Consider the following 18,675-nt stretch of genomic DNA (forward strand, 5'->3'; position numbering starts at 1 on the left):
TAGGAATGAAGTGATGCAGACAGATTTTATGCTATAAGGAAACCAATATCTCATTCAATCTTGAGCATTGATCCTACAATGCAGTTGACTTCGCCTGCTCTTGTGCTTTTCTGATTGAATGAGTTAAATTAAAGCTAACAGTTTTAACAAGATTTGTAAAGATAAACGAATCTAACAGAAATGTGAGGGCGTCAACACATAACGGAACACCCAGTCTATTTTAACAAATATGTACTGTAAAATGTTTTGAAATGATGCTGTTAGAAGTTGAGGCTGGTGCTATGAGATCTAAGCAAGCATGCAGGCAGCAAAAATCTATAGTCTAAAACACTTTTCTTAATGGAAAAAATATCGAAAAAAGGGAGTTTATTGATAAAACTTTGAGAATATCAATAAGACACCCACTGATCTCCTCTAATTTCTAAAGCTAATGACCAACAAAACCAACTTACGGTATGATGTTTCTCCAATTCCTCAAATTCATCCTTATAATGCTGTTCTATTTCATCGATGGCGTGAAGGTGGCTGTGTTTCAATCTCTCACGGAGGTCAATGATCTCCTGGCAGTGTGCTTCTTCGAGGTCGGACTTCTCGCGCTCGTTATCGAGAGTTATGGCACGTATCTCGTGTTGATGAGCTGCAAGAAAAAGAAGATTTATTGAAAAGTTTAGACTTGATATACAGATTAGCATGTCTCCAAGTTAAGCTGGTGGAGTGGGCTTGGAAATGACGGTGATAATCGTAGGACTGTGATCTATAACACTTGATCAGTCATCAATTTAAAGGGCGACTAAGGCAGGGCCAGGGGGTGATGACATAAATGACGTCACATAGAACGAGATAACAGAGCCAACGAATGACGTCAGTCATCAAGACGAATGGAATTGATCTGGTAAGACAGGTCAACGTTCACAGTGTTCCTTTGGCTGTCTCACCTTCGAGAAGCCTGGCTAACTCCTCATCTATTCTCTTCTTGCTTTCCTCCTTGGCAGCTTGGAGCTCCTCCACATGCTTCTGCTCAAGCTCACGGATTCTCTCTTGAAGATCATCCTCTTTGTTGTCAAGGGCGTTGCGGAATCGCTCCAACTCAGCTAGAAAAAAATTGACTTAAATAAGAGGGGCAGCGGCGTGTTCCGTTGGTAAACCGTAAGATTTCTGTGTCCTACTCATGTTTCTCAATTGGGGTCTCTGGCTTGTCCTGGTAAAGACACCAGATACAAGGAACCTCAGTTTGATGTCTCATTTGAAGACTGTGAAGAGCCCTATTGTGTGGTAGCCAGCAGTGTTGACCACTAGGCTATGAGGCTCTTTTACACATTATCCAAACTTTAGTAGCGTAGAGCAACTAGGAGTATGACTCCCCTGGAATAGGATAGAGACTTACCATGATGCTCCTGGGTCATTCTCTCCTTGATCTGATCGACCTCCTCATTCCTACTGGCCTCCATCTCGGTGGTCATTTCTTCAAGCTTCTTTCGCTGTTCAACAAGTGACTCCTCCTACAAAGATTTGAACAGATATTTCACCAAGGCGTAGGACCCTGACATGGGGCATGCTCTTTTTTTCCCCAGGAGGATATGTAAGGGAAGTGGTCGGATTAAAACTAAATCTCCTAGTTGAGAGGAATGGAAACGTAGAAGAATTTTGACGGCTAGAGTCCAAGGAAATACCAGAAATGCAACGTATTGATAGATTGAATGTTGAGATTGGGGTCTGAAGTCCAAAGAAGATCAGGGTAGGCCTCTGACTGACAGATGTTCGGATGTGGGTCTAAGGTCCAAATAACTAGATGTTGAGATCTCCAGGCTCTTACAAACACTTCTGGTCAAATCATTTCATTACCTGCAGTTTCATCCTGATGTTTTCAATTTCTTGTTGATGTTGTTGTTTAAGTTTCTCAAGTTCAACGTCATCTCCAGGTGCCGCCTGCTCCAGTGAGGCCCGCAGGTCTTCAAGCTCTTTGGTGTGTTCTTGCTTGAGCTCAGACAGCTGGAGGTCAAAAGATTGAGAATATTGAGAATACTGTCCAAGTCCAGTAGTCAAGTGGTTCGAATGCTTGACTGCCAACACAATCAGTTGTACAAGGGTTGTTCCAAAACCTGGACATGATGCTCAAAAGTGATGTTCAACAGATCAAGAAACAATGAGTGGTGTACGGTGCATGCACCTAAAACAAACTTGACATCATTTGTAAGGAGTACGGGACTCTCCCTATCCCTCAGCTTCCTTCTCAAACCTCAACTTGGGCCTGCGTAAAGACAATCACAAGTTCTGCGGCTTTAACATTCCTGGGAGAACAGTTCCTCCGGGCAAAAGAGAACACAGAAGCCGAAGAAGAAGAAGAGAACAAAGCAAGTTCTATTCCACTGGCATCAACAGACCCAAATCTGGTGTTTCCATTAGCATCCAATTTGGGGAAATCACACACCTTTTTCTCATGACCTTTCTCCAACTCTGCTTTATCATCAGCAAACTTGGCCTTCAATTCGCTGATCTCGACTTCTTTATCTTCGGCGAACTTCTTCACCATCTGCTGGTGCTCTTCCAAAAACTTGTTCTGAAAAAAACCCATGAAGAATTCATGTTGGAACAGGCCTTGTAAAGGTACACACCTTGCTGCGTCTTCTACTGGGATTTGTCAAAAAGTCCACTACCACATACTGTAAGTAGAGTGGGGTGGGGTGGGGGACTAAACATACCTGTTCTTTATCCATGCTGGTAGCTATGCCCGAAGATAACTGATCCTCATACTGTTTCTCTAGAGCCTGTTTCACACCCTCGAGGTCAGACGTCTGAATGGCTTGGTTCTCTTCCAGCTCTGGAAACAATAATCAGAAATGCATCAAAACACAAACGAAATGGGAAACTAACTAACTTCCAATGGCACACTCAGAAAATGATCAAATCACCCACCTAGCTGTCAGTCAATGAGGTTACTTTGGCAGGCATGATACAAACTGTTAGACAGATTAGTTTTGGAGATACGCCAGCATTACAGCAAGAGATGCGTTGACTACAAGAGACCAAGTTTATCATTGGTGAAGCATTGTTATGGTTAAGAAGTCAAGGATGCAACCCCTCCAATCTGATATCAACAAATAGACATGAACAGAAGAACTGTACGTCCACACGAAGGCCATTAGACAAACAAGTGCTGCATGCAAGAGTACTGTCTTTCTCTCCTTGTCTGCCTGTTTTACCAAAATGGTGTCAGGCCTCATGGCAAATACTCACCTGCTTGGAGGGTTTCTATCTTCTGCCCCTGATCATGTATCGTCTGCTCCTGATCATTTATCGCCTGCTCCAGATTCTGCATCTCCTGTTGATGTTTTTGCGTCATCTTCTCCGTCTCCATCCCATAATTCTCACGCAGTTCCTTCCGTATCGTGTCGACACGCTCCGCATAATTCTTCTCCAGAGCCCGGACCTTGTCATTGTAGTCTTCCTCAACCATCTTGACATCGTATTGTTGCTCGAGCATACGGATATTTGACTCGTATTGTTCAACTTCTTCACGGTGGCACTGACGGAGTGTTTCTAATTCCTTGCGATATTCATCCAACTCGTTTTTACTTGCTTCCAACTCCGCTTCCGTATCCTTCAATTTGGACTCAAGTGCTTCGATCTCGTCTGACTCCTTCTCCAATCCTTGCTTCTCCAAAACAAGGCTCTCAATCTCCAATTCCTTCGCATTAACCTCATCTCTAAGTGACCTGCACTCCTCAATCAACTCATCCAACCTCTCCTCCGTATTCTGAAATCGGTCCATGTCGTTTTTGTGATTCTGGACCTCCTCGCGTAATTTTTCAATCATGAGATCTGACTTGTCATTCTCGGCTCTCATACGATCCAATTCCTCTTCTCTCTCTTGAAGGTCACCTTGAAGTTTCTCTAACTCATACTTATCCTCTCGACTCTCATCTCTCAACTCCTCAATCAAAGTCTGCAACGTCTTCTCCTCTGTTTTAGACCATTCTAACTTAGCTTCCATATCCTCCAACTCTTCTCTCAGCTTCTCTAACTCATCTTGTAACTCTTGGACCCTGGCCGACTTGACTGTGAAGTCAACCTCATCAGTCTTCTCTTCCTCATCTTCTTCTTTCTCTTCCCCATCTCTGGACTCCTTTGTTCCATCACCTTCTAGAGATTCCATCTTTTCCACCAGACCCTTAAAGTCGTCTGCTTCCGCCTGATGTTTTTCTTCAATCTGCTTCTGAAGCTCTGTGATTTTTTGCGTCAGTTCCTCAACCTGAGATTCATTCTGTAACTTCTCTAACTGTTCTTTGTACTCTCTCGCAAGTCTGGTGCAGCGATCCTCATACTGTGATCGCATGGTCTCCATTTCCGATTGGTGCATCAAGGTCAGGTTATCAATGTCATGCTGATTTGATCCGCCTGCGTGATTTTGAGGGAAATCTATTGAACCAGTCACTTCGAATGTTGACCCTGTTCCCATTAACCCAGAATCACAGTCGGTAGTTTTATCAAACTCTATTGAATCACCCTCGACGAATCCAAGACCTGTCTGACCTTCACCTGAAGAATCGTGACCCATAGCGCCATCTTCATCTGGGTCATCAACACCCGTATGGACGGAAATGTGACGTTCTTGCATAACTTCGCCAAGAACAGCACCATCGCTTGCCGAATTCGTCACCACTTCATCCATAATGGCACATTCTGGTTTCACAATCACATCGCCCCAATTCTCAGTCTCCTTTGCTTGATCCTGTGACTTCTGATCACCGTTTTCTAACGCCTCCAGCATCTCCTGCAACTGCTTTATCATCACATCACGTTCATTCAAACGCTCCTCATACTCAACCCTCAACTGATCTAATTCTCGATCCAACACTGGCTTACCCACCGACGACACGGTACTAACGTCCATATCCAAGGCACTTCTACTATCTCCAATATCACCAAACGCAGACTTCAGCATCTCCAATTCAATATTCAATTTCCTGAGTTCACCAATCTCCGTATCCTTTTCACTCAGCTCATTCTCCTTTTCTGCTAACCGGTTCTCGTAGGCAACAATACTGCTATCCATGTCTTTCAAATTACTCGCCTCCGATTCCAAGCCTTCCTTCTCCTCTCTTAAACGAGCAATCTCCTCCTCTTTGATGGTCAGCTGCTCTTCTAACTCTGCAGATCGGTCTCCATCGCCAGAAGTCTGCACATCTGCCTCTGCGACAATCTTCTCCAACTTCCGAATCTCATCATCTTTCTCCTTCAAAACCTCTTCATTCTCTTCTCGCAGTTTCTCAATAGTTGCACCATATTCATCCTTCAGCAGAGCTTTTTGATTGGTCAACTCAACTTGCATCTGAACGTCGAATTCCGATTTGAGTGTCTCGGCTTCTTTTTGTAGGTCATGTTTCAGATCTTCACGGACGGTAATTAGCTCTTGTTGATGATTGAATTTTAGATTTTCTAGATTTGTGTTGTGATCTTCGAGGAGTTTTTCTGCAAAACGGTTATGCAAGCTTTATAGTAACCAATGGCCCTGTTATTGAAAAATACCCAATGAAACCAAGCAAAGCTTTGAATTACTTGGGATAGGTGACAGGCACAAAAAAAACAGTATGATAGTTAATCTAGATTCATTAGTCTTAAGATTAATTTCATGCAATTATCATTGTTAGAAGTTTATTCTGTAGAAAGTAATCAGAAGTTTGAATGGGAAATTTGGAGTTCATGATAGTTCATCAGAGGTCAGGGCCAAGTCCCTTGTTTTTCTAGACTTCTACGGAAATGAAGAAGAACTAAATGAGCAGCTAATACTCCGAGATACAAGGATCTCAAAGAGAGCATGGATACCCACAATGAAAATTATTCTACTTACCTATTTCAGCAGTTTGGTCCCGAATCGTCGCCTGAAGTTCAGATATATCATCTTCGTACTTCTCAGCCATCATAGCTTCCGTTTCATATTCCTTCTCTGTGAGTCGCCGCTCCATCTCTCCGAGAAGTTCCTGGCGCAATTCGTCCAATTCGTCTTCGTGTTCATTACGGAGAGCCTCCAACGCATCCTCGTCACCTTTGTCGTCTGCATCTGTTTCTGCTGACGTCTGCTGCAACGCCTTGGTCTTCTGCTCAAATTCGTCCGTCAATTCCTGCCGCAGCGCCTCCATAGCCTCTTCATGTTCTTTCTGGAGGGACTCCAATGCTCGTTCATCTTCTTTTTCATCCGCCAACTTTTCGTCAAGTTTCTTCCTCAAAGCCCCCAAGGCCTCATCATGCTGCTTCTGTAGTCCATTCACCATCTCCTTATGCTCTTTGTCAGCGTTTTCTAGCTCTTCGACTTTCGATGCTAAAACGGCCTCCAATTCTGTTTTCAAAGTCTCTAACTCTTTATCCTTGGCATCTAATGTGAGTTTCGTTTCATTCTCTTGCTCTGACACCAATTTCAATTTTTGCAACTCTGCATCCTTTGCAGTCAGAGTCGCTTTCATTTCCAACTCTACTCTTTGCCATTCAGTCTTGACCTCATCCTCTACATGTTTCACCACCTGCTGCTGATAAGTCTCAATCTCCTTTTGGTAATTCGCCTCCAACTCTTCTATCTCCGTCGCATGAGCGCTCGCCATCTCAGACTTCACCTTTTCGAACTCCGCTGGAAACTCCTCTATTATTTTTCCATACTTCGCCTCGATTTCTTCAATTTCCTTTGCGTGTGCGTCCTCCATATCTAGGCGTGCTTTCTCGATTTCTAACTCGCTGCGGCTTTCGTAATCAATGCGCAATTCCTCCACATGTGCCTGGTGTTCCGCCTCGGAAAACGTACGGAGATTCTCCAACTGTTCCTCCAGATCTTTGACCTTCTCCTCCAGTTCCTTCACGTACTTCTCCCCTACTTTATGTGGAGACCCCTCCGGTGAGCTCTCAACATCAGAAGATGGTGTCACAGTCAGTGCGGGAACTGGTGGATTAACGGCGAGTTGTATATGTTCCCGAGATCGTATATCCTCCAGATTATCCTCTAACGCGTCGATTTTCTTCTTGTATTCGTTCTCCTGGTCCTGTAGCTCTCTCGCATGTTCTTGACTTTTGGCATTATCTGAAAAAGACAATTCAAAAACTTGTTAAGTTAACTGAGAGTGACCAGTTAGGAAAAGGGTGAAGCAGGCCCACTAAAACACCTGGCAAGAGAGGAGTTGGACCTTCGAAGCGATACCCTCCTAGACATACACAGTAGAGCATAACGTAACGGGCACATTTTTGTGTTTCTAACCAAACTCCGGTCCAAGAAACTATAGACCAACCAACCTGCAAACTGTGCTTTTTCTAGTTCACTCTTTAGATCTGCAATTTCCTTTTCATACTTCTCCAACAGAGCTTGGCTTCCATTGGTCAATGGTGAATCTGTCGTGGCACCTGATTGACTTGTTAGCATTTCTGACTTCAGGTCAAGGAGGATGTCGTATTCGCCTTGGAGTCGACTGTTGATTTCGAACAGCTCGTTTCGCATGGCTGAAAATTGAAACATCACAATTAATTCACTTTCATACCTCATACACTCAGTTCTCAGGCCAGACACTTTTGATTGTGCTCAGTCAGCAAATGGTCCGGGTAACCCTTTCTACTTTCTTACCCTCAGTGTCTGTCACTGCCGTCACATCACCGCCATTTTGATGGTGCTGCCCTTTCTCTTTTGCTGCAGAATCTAGCTTGACTGCTTCGAGATGTCTTTGGTATTTCTCGTCGAACTCTTGCCCGAAATCTCGCAGTTGCTTCTGATGCGCCATGCTGAGTTTGCTTCGAAGTGTTGTGAAGAGGTCTTCCATTTGTGCATCTCCTCCTGAAAAAAATCCACAGTTTCATGAAAATCACAACTGGACTGAGTGTCCGAATCCCAAACCAGTATGTCTCATTCACTACCCAAGTCATAACCCCAATTCACTGAAAGGCCCAAATACCTGTTGAGAGGCCTGTTCTACATACCTGCTTTTTCCTTTGCCTCCAATTGCTGCCTTAGTTCTGCAAGTTCTCGTTCATACTTGTCCATCAGCAGTTTATTACGGGAAGTCATATTTTCCATCTCAATGGTAGCTTTTGCTTGTGATGCCGTCTTTTCTTTCTCATAGTCGTTCTTCATTTCGAGTAAACATTCAAACTCCCCCTGGAGTCGACTTCGCAGATCGAGCATGTCCTGTCTCAATGCTGAAATAGAGAACAAATTATTCAGATTTTCACAATAGTATGGGAAAATGCTTTTCAATGTGTTAACGCCAGAGAGGGGCACTTGACCTATATTCAAAAAACCTTCTGCCCTAGTTGCTACCTACCCTCTGCCTGACTGAGATTTGCTGCCTGATCTTTCTTCCAATTCTCCCCACCGTCATCCGAGTTGTGTTTGGATGAATACTCCTTCTTCAGCTCTTCGATATGTTGCAGGTATTTCTCTTCAAATTGCTGACTGGTAGTCTGTAAACGAAATTCATGTTTTTTTAAAGAAATGACAACAATTCAGTTGGCAGTCATTGGCCCGGGTTGCAGGGCAAAGGTCATTCGCTCCAATTCCAAACTTGTTGTGCAGATGGTGTTGAAGTCTGTAGTGATTGGTTCAGAGGAATATGATGACTTTTGCAAGATGGTCAGACTTACCTCCAACATATCTTGGTGTTGTTGTAGCAGCTGACCTTTCAGACTTTCTATCAGTTTACCAGTGTCCTGTTCTTCGAATGTCATGCCATGACTCTGCTTCTTTATCGCGTCGAGTTGTCCCTTCATACTCCGCACGGCCTCCTGATGCTGAGTCTTCTCTATTTCTAACTCCGTCTTCATGAGTTCTAACTGGCTGGAATGTCTGTTCTGCATAGTGGCTTGGAGGGCATCGATCTGACTTTTCAGTTCATCCTGGAACAGGAATTCCCTTATTAGTGGACACTTCTTGGGGCAGGACATCCTCATTATAACAGACAGTGACTTTTGTCCCAAAAGGGTCATTGGTGTATGATTTGACCTCTGTAATCAGCACACCTCCCTTTTATGGGCAGAGTCTGTCAGTCCTCATGGTGTTAATGGCTTTAGCTTTAACACACACCCGGAAATCACTGGAACACCTGGTTACCTTTACCTCCTAATCTCTCCTTTTCAAAGGGGTGTATGTTAAGGATAGCCTAACTAGCAATATCAAATAATTATCGATGAGCATACTCACTGCATATTCATTTTTCAAGTATTGCAATTCTTCATCGTGAGCATCGTTCATCCGGTTCCTGAGACGGTCGAATATTTGTTGTTCAGCAGGGTCAAGGTTGTCTCGCAACTGACTGATGGCCTGCAAAACAAATCATAAACAATGATGATCATTACTTTTCAGCCCAACTCAAACATTTCCCTTTTTAGCAGTTACACTCTTGGAGGCAACGCACTGCACTCTAGTTTTACACCAACTGTGGCCTGATTGCTCGACTTTGATACAAACTGGGGATGTTTTTCTTTCAAATTCATTTACCTCTTCATGCTTGGTCTTGATGCGAGCCAGCATATCGTCTCTCTCCGCGCTCACAGCCGGCATGGTCGCGTTGACAAGCTGCCGTTCTTTGTCAAGTTCTTGTTTCAAGGTCTCCACCTGCTGCTCATACTCAGTCTTCAGTCCGTCCAACTGGAAAGAGGAAATAAAGAAAAAACGTAAGAACGGGAATGAAAATCGCATTGATAGTCGTCATCTGACTTGAAAGGTTTAATAACAATGCAACTTCCTGAAAATGAAAACTCTTTAACTCACTGGTTGCTCAATGAGGAAATTCGTATTACAGTGCTTATAATCAACTGATGCGGGAAGTCGACAGTGCTGAAAGGAGTAATGATATGTGACTCGCTCTACCAAAACTAGGCGCTTGTCGCATCTGAACTCGACAGGTTGATACGGACTTGTTGTTCATTTCCCTATTGTAGACCTTTTGTGAAATCTATTACAAACTGATTTGGTCACATTTCACAAAAGGTCTACAATAGGGAAATGAACAACAAGTCCGTATCAACCTGTCAAGTTCAGATGCGACAAGCGCCTAGTTTTGGTAGAGCGGGTCACATATGTTATAAAGACCATGTGCTAGTTTAGACAGGACTATATGCCTAAAGTTTCTGCTCATGAAATCCTACAGACGAGATGAATCTTCATGGACGATCCCCAAGTATGTGACAGCAGCGATGCAGCTTTCCTCTCTCTGATGAGGACTGTGATATGATATCACACTATTTATAATCAGATGCATCGCACAGGATATTTGAATTGTTAGTAATGATCCAGAGTATCAAGTCACCCCAGGGCTGTACCAGTTACCACGTCATGTCACTCAGAGCAAAGCTATGATACCGCACTATTCATAATCAGATGCATCGCATGCAGGATATTTGAATCAGCAGGAACAGTCATAGATATCAAGTCGCCCCAGAGCTGTACCAAGGTTCCATGACCCTCAGAGCAAACCTATCACATCACCCAGCAAACTGAATCGAAGAACGAGGGGTCATGCTCACGCAGGAAATTAGAATTGTTACTTAAGCAATTTTGATGAAAACATCCCCAGGCAATGCAACTCGCATGCAACCGCACCAAGGACACGTTGGTGTAAAAAGGTTTTCCGTGTTTGATGACTGATAGTAATCAATGAAGCTTTTCTGTGCTGGAATTTCAGTTTTATGTATTTACCAGTGCTGCGGTGTTATGATTTTGAAATAGACTATGGGTTCAACTTCAAGGACTAAGGACAAGAGACCTCACGGTCAGATAGCTTTGCTGCGGTGCTTCTTATACCAAGGAAGTTTTGTTCAATAGTGCCTACATGGTGATGGGTAGAACATGTATGCCTTGCAGCTAGCAAAAGGAAGAAGCATTTACCTTCAAGAAATATCACTGACCCAGGTATTCATCCTGGTTAAATTATCACTATAGGACGTATATTCCACTAATTCTTCGGTTCTTGGTCAATCAAAATATTCACTAGACAAATGACAGCAAGTTAGCAAATGAACCACATTGCAGCAACATAAGGTACAGAGTGAGCAACCATGACTAACGCCCTCCGTGGTAGACCAAAGTTGTGAAACACAGTAACACCCCTGAAATACTCCTGGATCGCATGACTGACCACAGCCTAATCTGATGATTTGCGTTTACGACAAATATGATTATTTTGACTCATATTTAGTGGGAAGCCTCCCCTTGTTCTAGGCCTGGGGTTCAGGGATACTTGGACACTTGATAGTATAATGAGGCATTCAGCGATCATGTTTTTAAGGCAAGTAAACACAAACAATCAATTGTTTTAGGAAATTAGTTGTGTTTTTAAGAATACGGCAACAATGAAGAGGAAAGGGGGTTAGTATGAACCTCCTGCTGGTAAGGAGGGACTTCAATGCGTCTTGGAGCTGGACTGAGTGGGCCAATACAATGCTGGTCTTTTCAGTATGATATCAACATGGGTCCAGTACTTCAACATTTGCAATGGTCTGTTTACAGTGACACACCTAATCCAGTGGCCTGAAGTCTCTCATTGCTTCAGAAAATACTTTCTATTTCTGGACATAATTGTCACTGATGATCATTTGTGATCATGAAAGTGAATATGTTCTACTCCGACACGAGTTATCTGATCACAACCATGAAAAGCATTCAAAAGAAATTCTGTTCTTTGCAAATCTAAGTTTTGTTGAAAGATTCAATCTGCTTAGCCATTCCTCAAACTGACAAAGTGAATAGAATAATCTATTTCAGTTCACGAGGCTCACCAATAGTGACCCGAAATACCATCTGCCAAACAAATTTCTTATTGATAAAATACTGAAGAGATTTCAATCATAGCCTTCAATAATCCTTTAGTATATACTTTATTTTGTACAGACTTCTTCTTGAATGGGATTCCTACCGGCTTTACTAATATCGTACTAATCTGAATGGGCATGCACACAAAGTACATTGAAATTCCTAAAGGGGAGTTTTTTATATGAAGTCAAATACTTAAGTATTGAATATGATCTTAAATAAACATGGCCACACTGGTAGCTTACATGCAGTATGTTCAATGAAAGTTCGATTCAGCCATGTCTAACTTCCAACAGATTTAAGCAGCCCGCTTCATATCAAATTATGACATGAATTGGATGACTATTCTAAATAATTGCCCTGATATCCATCAGGCTGACTACTCAGTGCTCCCCTGAAACAACCTCAGCAACTCGACCATCTACCAAATCTCTCAATCAACACGCCAAACAACAGCAGATTAATCAACACAGGTAACTTAATGAATCCTTCAAAACTATATCACATCAGATATTTCATAACAATATATTCCTTTCACAAAACGACAGCACAATAAATGAGAACCTCTTAATGAATTCCTGATATCAACAAAATCCTCCAGTTTCCCCAATCTAAGACCGGTTCTGAATAGTCAATTCAAAGCCTATGTAATAGTCGTTCGATGCGGTTTGACATCCTCACTATCACCAGACAATTGGTTGGCAACACCATAAAGTATTACATTAAATGAAAGCAGTCACTGATGTCAGTCAATGATTGATCGAAATGGTCAGAAACACATTTGTTGCTTTTATTTATACGAGGTAATGGAATTGAATAGATCGGCTAGTAAAAGGCTTGTGATGGTTACCATTGAGACCATTGTTCTTGTGACAACCACTGTGAGGCTGATGGAGATACTTAATTGGAGGGGGGGGGGGCGGCCAGTATCACAATTTTCTCATTTCTTTCACTCAGTCTATACTTACCTTATGAGCGGAGAGCTCAAACATAATCCCATCGGGTAACCAGCTGATCACTAGGCCATCCATTGCCTCCATACCAACCAACTGCATAGCATTAATCTTAAACATGGTGGCACCTTCTTACATCACTCCTGGTTGCCACTCCAAAGAATACCCGAAAACAGTTATTTCCATTACTATAGCCATCCATCAGGTCTGAGCACTCAGTTCTGAGATTGCATAGCACATAGTCTCATTTCTTTAGTGCCTTTAAATGGTATTTTGTAAGCTTTTTGGGGTTATCGTCATCCCGGTCCCCACAGAAAGCTTTCTGGGATTTGAAGGAGCTGTTGCAACTTGAAAACGGTCATTCCAACTCGACCAGTAGAGGAACCAAGCAGAGACCAAGCAAGGATTCAAACCCACAACCTCTTGATCATGAGGCGGAAGCCCTACCGCTGCCCCAGAACGCCATTCAGCATCAACTTGACTTGCCAATACAAAACCCCTTTATGGTAGGTATACACATCAATTGACTGATGATAAATATTCAATCAAATTGGCGATATACCTGGGGAAAATATTGATTAATGTCAATCTTCTATATCCGGACGTTTAATCAGGATTTGGTAAATATAGCATTTATAGAGGCCACACGACGATCTGTGACGGTCCATTCTGTGCAGATAGTGCTTCAGCTAAAAATCTGAAATGGCAGAATCTAATGTAAGGTATGTAAGGTCCTCAAGAATTGCATGAAACATGGAAGTATTGATATAATCTTGTTTACAAAAGCTCTCAATCCCAAGCTCTCAAACTTTAGCAGATCATCACATTCTAGATTCTGACTTGGATCATCAAAATAGTTTGAAATCCTAGAGCAACGTATCCTCCTTATATATCTCACAAGATACATCCAAGACAGCGCATTTCTTGCTTGAAACGAGAATCCTTAATCCAAAAGCATTAGTTTAACTTTTCCCACACAAAGTGAACCTTATCTTGAGTTGTATTCCTGGGTATAGTTTCTTAGACAATCTGAAACTGATCCAAAATCTAGAAAACAACGATATCACACAACAACTCCGTACAAAATCCAAAGTAGAAATCACCAAGAAGACTAAAGCAGTCGCCGAGACAAAAGAATATATGCACCAGAGTTTAGCCAATCAAAGACCACTGGCAAGATTTGGCCGGAGAATTACATTAGTAATCATCGTCAATAATTAAAAACGTTGTGTATGATGATATCCTGGCACGAACATAGAAAAATCCAAAGCTTAGACTCAACGCTGGGCATGCAGGGCTCTGGTGAGGAACTCCTATCACACCGTGACCCAAGAACAGCTGAGCTTGGAAGTCCTTTCATATCAACGCCAACCTAGAAACCAAAATGCGCCCGAATCCAAGATCTGCAACCAGAATGATCACACTTCCATCTCCGATAAACTCAAAATAATCATCACCTGGGCCGAAAATTGACCAGCTGAATATATGATATGAAAATTATTTTGATTGTTTGTGACAAAATCCACCAAAACACACACTCCCAGCCTACATGTCGCTGTTTTGACTACATTTGTCAATTCCATGCAAGCGCTACCATTTCAATATATTTTGGTCCGTGTGCTGGAATCTCAAATTTTATTGACTGGTACAAGTATATATTGTAGTAGCGCAAAGTAGAAAATCAATGGGTTTAGCACTCGGCCTGGCTGGTGCTGGTCGATATTTCTGGTGACTTCTCAGTGTCACTTGGGGGATTGGAATGGGATTTTGGTTACCTGGGCCTTTGATGAGGATGTTGGGCCGTTTACTTGGGGGCCAATTTGCCCCCAAGTGCCCAACATGCCCTCACAGGACATGCATACAACGACAAGTGGCTGTTACATAGTTTGAGCATTCATGGTCTTCACATGGAAGCGAGCGTTAATCATTCAGAAATGTCATATCTGCGATTGATTATGTTAATTAGTAATTAGTTTAATCAATAAAACTTATAGAAAGAAGATGAGCGATGCCGCTCAAGGTGACAAGGCCATATGTATACAGCAGTATACATGCTACAGGATTCTGGACACATAGACCCTTTAAATTCTGTAGCACTCATATTTTTAAAGCTCTGTTTTGCCCTCATTCCCTGTCAATTGTAATAAACTAACATGGTTAATTAAAGGATCATCCCACTTACCACTTAATCCCTGGTCTATCCTGAAACCTTTCAGCAGAACTCAGATGAGCTACTCAATCAGCTCTGCAACCATAGCAGAGCATACCTGACTGGTACACATTTATAAAGCTGGGTGGAGTACATCCTGAACTTTAAACATAGCCGGGTACATCTTGATGAGATGCAAAAACCTTCGTGGTCAAGATGGGTGGAGTAAGTCATGTCAGACAAAGAGACTTACCTAGAGGCTCACGCAGACTCTGAGTTTCGAAACAGGGACCCCTTGACCGTGAGCCAAGAATGGAGTTACCCAAGTCCTCACCAGCTCCACTGTCCGAAGGAACAGACCAACGAACCAAAGCGATTACGAAATCTACTTACCTCATCAACTTGAAAGCTTCCTAGCATCACAAACGCCATTTTGAGATGTTTACTAATTACTATAACCCTCTCAGGAGTAATTAGCTAATTTAACAGTAATCCCATCCTGATTTGATATATCCAAAGACTTCACACCAAATGACCCAAGATGTTCCGACGTGTCATTTATCATACCCTTTAGCGGAATAGAACACACAGTCCTACAATATAGCGTTGTCCGCACCACAACTGAATATATCCGGCCGGTGGATTGAAATTCGGGTCGGCAGCTCTCAAAGGCCTTGAGAACAGGAATACTAAGCCACAAAGTGATCAAAGACAGATGAAAGCAGGTGCATGCTAGTATGGCCTCAAATTAATGGAACGGGACCAAGTCATTTGAATACTACTGGTATTGAGTTAGTGCCGTAAGACCCCCTTTGTACAAAATGATATCGATTCCAGCAGAACTCTTTAATTTTCCTACAAAACTTATTTCCTTTGAGGTTTTATGTGTATGGCTTCGATATCAAGGATTCCTCTATACAACGATTGGTTTCTTAAGAGGTTCCTTGTGTTCGGAATGGAGAGGTTCGATTGAGTATTCAGATTTAGCAGAATGGCACATGTCGAGGTATTTGATTCAGAAAATTGTTGTTTAGTGTGATAACAATATCATGAATGGTCAGGCTCTAACTGTTGTGGCTTTAGGCCGTGAATATGTAAAGAACTGTCAGATATGGGATCGAGGAGGGTGAGATCGAAAGGGGAATGGTGTTGTCTTGCAACGTTGGAGACGTCTCAAGTTCTTAGAAGAATGTAGGAGCAAGGACAACATATGCTCAAACTACCACCAAAGGGTACGAATGTTGGGACCAGTCGATTTGTAAAATGGATCGCTTTCAAGTTGCTAAAACCTTTAGGAAACTCCAGTGAAAGGATCACAATAACCTTTTGTGAAAATATTCCTTCTCGCTGAAAAGTCGACAAGAGCAATGTTAGTCTACATATTGGACAGCTTAGGCCTGAGTAATTAGACTTTTAGACAAGGGTCCTTAACCCGTGAATGGCCACTCAAGAGCAAATGAAAATACTAGAGACAAACAAATTACTTGTCAAAATATCTCAGCACTGTCTTGACCGCTACCCTCTAACACTTGCACAGAAGTTTCTGACCCTTAAAACCATCTTGAACCCACTTTCACCAATACGCTTTTACACCTTCTGACATCTTCCACCAGTAAACCTAATAAAGATCGCTAAAAATAAACCTTCCACTCTTCCACGCCTGATCTGATCCACCAAATACCAACTGATTTTGTCAAAAGATGAATTTCTTACCATTCCAGCTTCCAGTTTTCTCTTTTGCAGTTACAAGCAAGTTTGTCACTGTAAGTTAAGGGAGTGACTGTGCAACAATGTCAATGACTTCAAATTCCTCCCCCCCAAGCTTTGACTTATTACATCCTGAAGTGTCACGTTGGCGCCAACCGTCGAACTATTTCAGACATTTGTGACATCAGTGAAGTGGTCAGAGACAGTTGATGACAGGGGTGAAGAACATTTGCTGGCAAACGACCGGAAAAGACGTATTAAACAGGACATATGGTGTGCTAATCCAGTAAATTGCTCGTCAATGACAAAAGTGATTGGATAAGTCTGACCGCCTCCCACCTTATTTAGATAGAAATCAGAGAAGGAGTCACAGACTAACACTGAAACAGAGGAAAAATTACAGAAATTACCGGAAATGCCGATCACGGGTGGGGTTTCTGTAGGCTAACTGACTTGATTAACTGTTAAGTAAAAGTTTAAGAAAGATAAGGGTCCCAATTTGTTTCAGTTATACGGTCTACAGGGTGAGAAAAATTCTTCCAAGCAGAATAAATTGACGATTTGTATAATTTTACCGCGCAAACTTGGCAAGTGTACAGCAAAAGTTTGATGAGTCCAGGTACATGTTTAACGAAGATAAGGACTTTGGGGGCACTTCACAACTCTTAAGTACCGAAACCATCTAACTACTACTTCTGCCTACTCTCCCCAAACAAAGGGCCTAGCATACCACCAGATTAGGGTTCACCAACTTAAGAATTTAATTCCATGTGACAGTAAAAAGCTAAAATACACAATCATCAACAGCGTATAAAACATTAACACGTCTCAATGGGACTTGTTACAAGGTTTGAAACCAACAATTTTTATTTGACCGCAAATGGATCCTCTTCAAAGATTATGCAGATTTACCAAACTTGGCACCAAGAAACCTGACTAGATGATTCTAATTGTACACTTGTTTACAAACACACTAGACTTAACGCTTCGGTTTTTATCATTGTGACACTTGAACTGGGATTGTGACTTGAGACTTGTCAAGCACCCCAATGCCCAAACAGAAATTGTCCCAGAAGCGTCCAAATTGCCAAAACCAAAAGCTGACTGATTAAATCAAACGAAGTGACAATTTCATTCAGATATTTTGAAAGCTTTGACAAAACTAATATCCTACAGTGACAGATTAGAGTCACTACTAAATATCTCTTTATCGAATAAGTGATTTTGTAAATCAACTATCTCTGAATGACAAAGTGATCCCACTCCTTTCACTTTTATTAGCACATCAATGACCTGGGAAATGTTTAGCTGTGACAAAGCACTGGCCTTTTAGGACTGCTGGTTCAAAATGAGCATGATCCCGAACACTGAAAGGCCAATTGTGGCTTCTAAAACCAGATGAGGTACACCTATCCGGAACTTTGTGAAATGAAATGTGGCCTACCTAATTTCTACTTACAGCCACACTTAAAGGGGTATGCCGTACGTAGTCGCATATAAGACCTACAGAACTTGTCAGGTGCAAGTAAGACAAATTTCAACCATTGATGCTGAACTAGCAACTGGACAAATGTACATGATCCTATATCAAGATAGGGTGAAACTCGTCAACTTTTATCTGTTTCTGAACAACGTAGAATTGAATTAGGCTTTGCTAATCTGACAAAGCGGATTTAGCTTGTCAAGCCTGAATACTTGACAAATCCATTCACTTTCATGTAGCAAATGCTACATTCATTAACCTGGGATCAAATGAGCATAGCATTAGCAATATAAAGGCACTTTACTGCTTACAGATAATACAGCACTTAAGGTTTAAAGCAAAATGTGAAGGTGGACTGTATCAGAAACTCGCATTTGGCATGTTTTGAGATGCTGTGGCCCACACGACGTGCTGAACACGTCACACGCACATGATGAGGACATGTGAAGTGACGTGCCTGGCACGTCACCACAGCGAAAGAGATAAACATCGATCAGTTTAAACTGACCTGCTAACTTGTACAACAATTCAACTTGGGACTGATGCACAAGAGCATGAGCAAGATATGGAGATGGGCTGTATCAGAACTCACAACGAAGCACCACCG

General features: G+C 42.2%; 1 protein-coding gene across 15 annotated transcripts in view; it reads right to left on the reverse strand.

The window, feature by feature from the left end:
• Nucleotides 1-18,675, reverse strand: part of LOC135500891 (A-kinase anchor protein 9-like) — a 92,136-nt gene that overhangs the window by 39,615 nt on the left and 33,846 nt on the right. For 12 of the 15 annotated variants that reach the window (XM_064792595.1, XM_064792593.1, XM_064792597.1 and 9 more), the window contains 15 exons: nt 9,464-9,613; nt 9,167-9,286; nt 8,611-8,862; nt 8,292-8,430; nt 7,948-8,166; nt 7,598-7,804; nt 7,273-7,476; nt 5,849-7,063; nt 3,235-5,469; nt 2,700-2,818; nt 2,429-2,557; nt 1,843-1,989; nt 1,385-1,499; nt 936-1,091; nt 453-637 (listed from right to left, as the gene is read on the reverse strand). In XM_064792595.1, coding sequence (XP_064648665.1) covers nt 453-637; nt 936-1,091; nt 1,385-1,499; nt 1,843-1,989; nt 2,429-2,557; nt 2,700-2,818; nt 3,235-5,469; nt 5,849-7,063; nt 7,273-7,476; nt 7,598-7,804; nt 7,948-8,166; nt 8,292-8,430; nt 8,611-8,862; nt 9,167-9,286; nt 9,464-9,613 — 5,592 coding nt within the window. Of the gene's footprint in view, nt 1-452; nt 638-935; nt 1,092-1,384; nt 1,500-1,842; nt 1,990-2,428; nt 2,558-2,699; nt 2,819-3,234; nt 5,470-5,848; nt 7,064-7,272; nt 7,477-7,597; nt 7,805-7,947; nt 8,167-8,291; nt 8,431-8,610; nt 8,863-9,166; nt 9,287-9,463; nt 9,614-12,744; nt 12,801-15,271; nt 15,429-18,675 lie in introns of those variants that run through there. The other 3 variants (XM_064792598.1, XM_064792601.1, XM_064792604.1) reach the window with 3 other exon arrangements.

The sequence above is a fragment of the Lineus longissimus genome, chromosome 16 (genome assembly GCF_910592395.1).
Source record: "Lineus longissimus chromosome 16, tnLinLong1.2, whole genome shotgun sequence".
Lineage (NCBI taxonomy): Eukaryota > Metazoa > Nemertea > Pilidiophora > Heteronemertea > Lineidae > Lineus > Lineus longissimus.